The following is a 5,805-nucleotide window of genomic DNA, read 5'->3' as shown; positions in this document are numbered from 1 at the left end:
GTAAATAACAAAAAAAAAAAAATCAAGAAAAACTGAACTATCAGTACAATCAGTCCATTGCCATTAATCAGCTATTTTCACATTCAGTTATCATTAACAAGAAAGGAAATCGATGGACGATGGTGAGAGAATCAGCCTTAGCATTATTTATCCCCAGAAACTATCAACTAATCGAACTTTTATCGCTAATAAGATTAAAATTAGTTATTGCCGACAATTAGCGACAATTAGTTCCCTTTCAGTCAATGGCAACTAGTGCTCAATTAGTTACTAATATTCGATTCAGAAAAATTTAAGTGTAAAGGTCTAAAATAGTTCCACTATATAGAAAAATACTGTGAATGGTATTATGGGAGGTGCATTTTGAGTATTTCTTTTGCAGTATGGATATCTGTGCTTAACGATTCGTATTTACATCCTTATTTCGGCTCTGCAGGATTGATATATTTTGTTTATAGTAAAACATTGAATTAAAAAATTATGAAATTAGATTATTTTTTAAAATTTGATAATAAACGTTTGAAATACTTCATGTATTTATTTTAATAAAATTATTATATTTAGATATTTTATAGTCAGATTTTATTTGGAGTATATGAAATTTTTGAATAATCTTACAACTTTCTTTTTCAAAAAATATGATGGTGATAGGGTAATCAATATATAGTTGTTCGTGCGGTATTGTATTATATAATTGTAACTGACAATGCGTATTGTTATTATGTAATTGTGTCTTTTGTTTGCTGAAACACAATATTTTTTTTCACACGAGTCATTTTACTTCCAATATACGATTCAATTTATTTTTGTTTTTCTTTCTCTTTTGTTTTGGTTAATTATTGGCATTTTCAAAATTATCTTTTCCCGGCATGCCTTTTTTATAATATTGAAATAGTATTATTTTTTAGTAAGCTGCTAATTGGATATATCGTGGCTAAATTTGGGTCTATTTGTAATGTGTGTTTTTATAGATTATGATTACGACTATTACGGTTATGGGGATTATCGAGGTGGCTACAGTGATCCCTATTACGATGACTATTATCGATACGAAGATTACTATTTCGATTATGCACCGCCTCCGCCGCCTGCCAGAGGGAGAGGCAGGCAGCCTCAACCGGTGGGTCGCCTTTTTTCATGGTTCTAAAATGTCATTTTTGTTTCTGAAATTATGTATAATTATATTTTTATATATATATTAGCGGTAGTTTGACTGTGGCACAGTGTTCGCGGATTCTCCTAATTTTATACATGTTTCCAATTTACTTTTGTCCAAATCACTCTCTGCCTATATATTTTCTTTACCTGAGCGTGCAAATTAACGCTGACTAACTGGCTATGCAATAGTTTATTATGATTATTATTAATGTGCAACGGAATTATACATTTTTAATGTATAGATTTCATAATATTGTTAAATGCACCGCATTCACAGTATACGAATGATAGCACTCATCCGAGCTTTAGAGTTTTACAATGGATTTTGAGACAGAGAGAGAGAGAGAGAGAAAGAAAGAACGAGTGAGGGAGTGAGTGAATGAATGAGTGAGTGAGTGAGTGAGTGAGTGAGTGAGTAAGTAAGTAAGTGAATGAATACGAATGAATGCTGTTTAAAGTACACTGTGATGCATTGTATTTATGTAGAAATCCACACTTACCCACACGCATGTACACACACGCACGCACGCACAAATTCTAATATGTATGCTATACTGATTAACGCCAACGCTTTGATACTAAGGTTACCCTTTAATCCGAACACGTTGCCACTTTCAAATTGCTTGCAAATCATATCTGAGCCATGGTAGACCCATTCTAAATTTTCAAGCAAGATACAGCCGGGAAAAGCAATTTATCAATCAAAAAGAAAAAAAAAAGAAAAGAGAAAAACATGTAGAATAAAAATGAAAGTTTTAAATTACCCGAAGATTCTCTGAAGGAAGAAGATAGCACAGTTTTATATTGTTGCAGGATTTCCTAATCTTACTTTTCTTTCACTGCTACTCTAGCACAGTTTCAGGAAAACTCCAGACGTAGGCAGAAAGCAGCATACAGGACTTTCTCTCTCTCACTTAATCATTCACACAAACACACAGATATGTACATGTATATATACATATATACATATATATGTATATATGTATATATATATACATATATATAATGCCCATATACGAGCAATTCACTGTTTTTTCTTCCTGTAGAGCGACGTTGCGTCTCGTGGCTCGGATATGATATACTTTTTCTATATCAAGTTACAGGGTTATCCAAATATGACGTAGGAGAGTGTATGGGTGCAAGGCGCAAAATTTTTTTACCGTTTTATTTTTACCATATTTTTACATTGCGATCAACTTTCTCTCTTGTTAATGTTTCATTATTATAATACACATTATATATTTAATTTTATTATATGTTATATCCAACGCTGTTATGTTTCCCGTGCCATGATATGATATATACGACGTAGTTGATCGTCGCTTTAGAGGAAAGACAAACAAAAAGAACCTTTTTCAAATTGTCAAAATGTTTTTATACATTATCTTGTATCTTGTTTTGACAACTATTTGTCGAAGTTGCTTTTTTATAATCTATTTTTGACATATTGCCGATTATATTCGACGATCGCGTTCGTTTTTTCAGAAAGTATATATATAGATCAATTTTTTCCAAATATATTTTTAACGATCCATTTTTATGTTGCCTAAAACTCGCACGATGTGGTTTTATCCACGTAATATGTTCTTTCTATATGTATTCTTCGACTTTTTTTCTCGCGATTTTTTGTTAAATAATCTATGTCTTTTTTGCTTTACAATCCGTATATTATTATCGATTTTTTTCCTAATAAAAAATAGAGACAATTTTTCTCTTATTTCAACAAATTTTGTCAAATGTGTCATTTAAATTTGAATAAAAAATGTAAACTATAATATAGGATATCTCACTCAGCATGACTATTCAAAATATCTGTTGTTTTTAATAATACAGGAAAATCTTTTAAGAAGAAATACGGTTTGTGAAAGAAGTATATTTTGATTTAAAAGGACATCAATAACACAAATAATGAAATCATATACTTATTATTAACATGAGGTTGTAGCAGACATCGAAAAAAATTCAAGAGATCAGTAATTGTAAGATATAATAACATGTCCTACAAATAATCTTGAATACGAAATTTAAAGCAGATTTTCTCAAGGGATTTTAATAATTTTACGAAATTAATAAATTTATTATTAGTTTTTACTAATTTACTATTTAATTAAAAATGTTTAAGTGATTACTACTTGCATTAATACATTTTCGTATTCGATAAATAAATGATTTATTTGTTTTTCGCACAATCTCTTTGTGACCTTTTCTTCGCGATACTGATTAGTTTTTTTGCTGTGCTTATTTCAAGCAGTTGTTATTGCCAAAATCGCGTATTTTGACAGTTCGAAGAAAGTTAATAGTAATGTGATATTTTTAGTTTGATACATTGTTTTTGAAAAATAAAGAAAATGTAATATATATTTTTGTCGACTTTGCAACAATATATTGAACAGCGGTTATTGCAGAGATTGTGTATTTTGACAGAGTTTAAATTTTCAAGAGCTTGAATTGAATAATTCTAGTTGATTTTGTGTTGGATATAAATTTTAAATTAAGTTCGTCTTGAAAACATGAAAAAGTCAAGCTTATTTTGAATTAATTGTTTTAAAGTATGCAATGCCGTAGATTAAATGACATTATGTTTTAATGGATTGATATACTTTTATTTCATGGGGTTATACTATAATCGGCAAAAATATATATTTTTTTTAAATTTTGGGATTTATTAAATAATATTTTATTTTAAGAAAAAATAAAAGGCATGTGTAACACGCTTTACAATATTCTAGTCATTAAAAACAAGATATTTTGGATGATCATGTTAGGCGGCATATCTTACATACTATCTGATTCAATGTTTTGGAAGTATTTACTGCTTTTTTGTACAGATATTATTAAATGTACAATATAAAAATTCAAACAATCGCGTATGCATCATTGTATCTTTTTTTAATTCAATATTTTACACGAGTATGGGAGTACATCTGTTTAGAAAGTACAGATATATTCGCATGTTGTTATTATATTTATATATCTTATATTTTACATTTATATAGATAAATAATTATTTAATCCGTGCGTGGAGCACGATACACACACGCCTATACACACGCCTATACACATACACGCACGCACGCGTGCGCGCATATACTTATAACTCAACTTAATGTGTTATGATTTGCTTAAAACAGGAGGAAAAGTTTGTCGCAAGTTATAAATAACAATGTCTGAATTGAGAGATGATGCCATGTGAATACAATTTATTCACAAATGATTTATTGTACATGTATTACCTGATTAATTATGCTTTATTATCATTTGTAAATTATTGTGAATTGTGTATAGGTGTGATAAAGACCACGAAGATAGATGACGGAATAGAAAGGATTGTGTCCCTCGTATATAGCACCAGTAAACACATCTCACAACTCTTGCTTTGGCTCTCGCCGTCCCCACACCCATGTATATAAAATAATATCATAGCTTCCGTGCTTAAACCAGATTTTTTTTTTATCGCTTAATAATGTGTTGCGCCACTTATTTATATAATATGCCTTTTGGTTGAATTTTGTTTTAGCTACCAGTGCAATAGCTTGTGTCGCTTAAAAGTTCCTACGCCAACCAATCAGTTCGCTTTTCGCTTTACTACATTGGATAACTCTGCTAACTCCTACTGCTGTATGTAAAAACGTGGTTAGTAAAGATTTGGTTACAGGATCTATCTCGTCTGCCGCGTTCTTCCTTTTCGCTTTCTTTTTTTTTTGCTTTATCTTTTCCGCTTTATTTTTTTGTCTTTTTTTGTCCTTTCTCTCTCTCTCTCTTCTCCTTCCTTTTCCTTTATTCATTATATTTTTTTTCTCTGTTACTAATCTCTTCTCACGCTATGTTCATGATGTATATATAAAAGCCTTGTATGTACATATATGTACATCTCTAAAATGTGAAATACGCATATATGTGTAGAAAATTTTCCGATCAGCGATATATCGATTAATTTTTTTATTTTTATTATACGTTAATACACGTTAATATAATCATTAACTACGTCTTTAAGGGCCACTACTGCGAAATATAATCCTAATTACACATAGGACAGAGGAAATAATAAGAAAAGAATGAAAGATAATTGAAACGCAGATATATGCAAACAATTATGTAATTAGATAGGGTAACAGTTTGGGTGTGTGTTTATTGGTCAGGCTGGTCGTGGCCGTGGAGTAGTGCCACGTGGCCGAATCGGTGGCCCGCAAGCCCGTGGGCCAGTCAGGGGGGGACGCAACCCCGCAGCTTCAGGGGTCCGTGGGGTCCAGCGGCTGGCCGCTCGTGGGGGGGTCCGCGCCAAGGGAAGTTTACCAGGTGAGGATGGTCTGTATCTCCACAATAACTCATCTTTTACACTGTTTACATTTAATTCCCACTACATTTACATAGACACACACATATACACATGTTTACTATTCTGAATTCATTATAACACATTTTGAAAGTTGCCTTGACATCGTTGTATCTGTAACTATCATCGTGTAAAAATTCGATGTATTGTATATTAATAATGGAATTATTAAAACATCATTGATAAATATCACCAAAAGATGTAAAAAAATGATCATTGTTCGGATATATAAAAATATAAGCATCGGTCATTCAAGTATTAGGTCTAACAAAATAATACCTATATATAAAACAAAACAAAATAATACCTACATA

General features: G+C 31.0%; 1 protein-coding gene across 4 annotated transcripts in view; it reads left to right on the top strand.

The window, feature by feature from the left end:
• Window positions 1-5,805, top strand: part of LOC115244577 (heterogeneous nuclear ribonucleoprotein R) — a 36,336-nt gene that overhangs the window by 27,390 nt on the left and 3,141 nt on the right. For 2 of the 4 annotated variants that reach the window (XM_029822320.1, XM_029822319.1), the window contains exon 10: window positions 5,298-5,463. In XM_029822320.1, coding sequence (XP_029678180.1) covers window positions 5,298-5,458 — 161 coding nt within the window. In that variant the 3' untranslated portion in view covers window positions 5,459-5,463. Of the gene's footprint in view, window positions 1-4,675; window positions 4,792-5,297; window positions 5,464-5,805 lie in introns of those variants that run through there. The other 2 variants (XR_003885398.1, XM_029822318.1) reach the window with 2 other exon arrangements.

Source organism: Formica exsecta, unplaced genomic scaffold (assembly GCF_003651465.1).
Source record: "Formica exsecta isolate Colony F162 unplaced genomic scaffold, ASM365146v1 scaffold82, whole genome shotgun sequence".
Lineage (NCBI taxonomy): Eukaryota > Metazoa > Arthropoda > Insecta > Hymenoptera > Formicidae > Formica > Formica exsecta.
The sequence above is the reverse complement of the archived record's forward strand: the minus strand, read 5'-3'. Positions and strand labels throughout refer to the sequence as shown.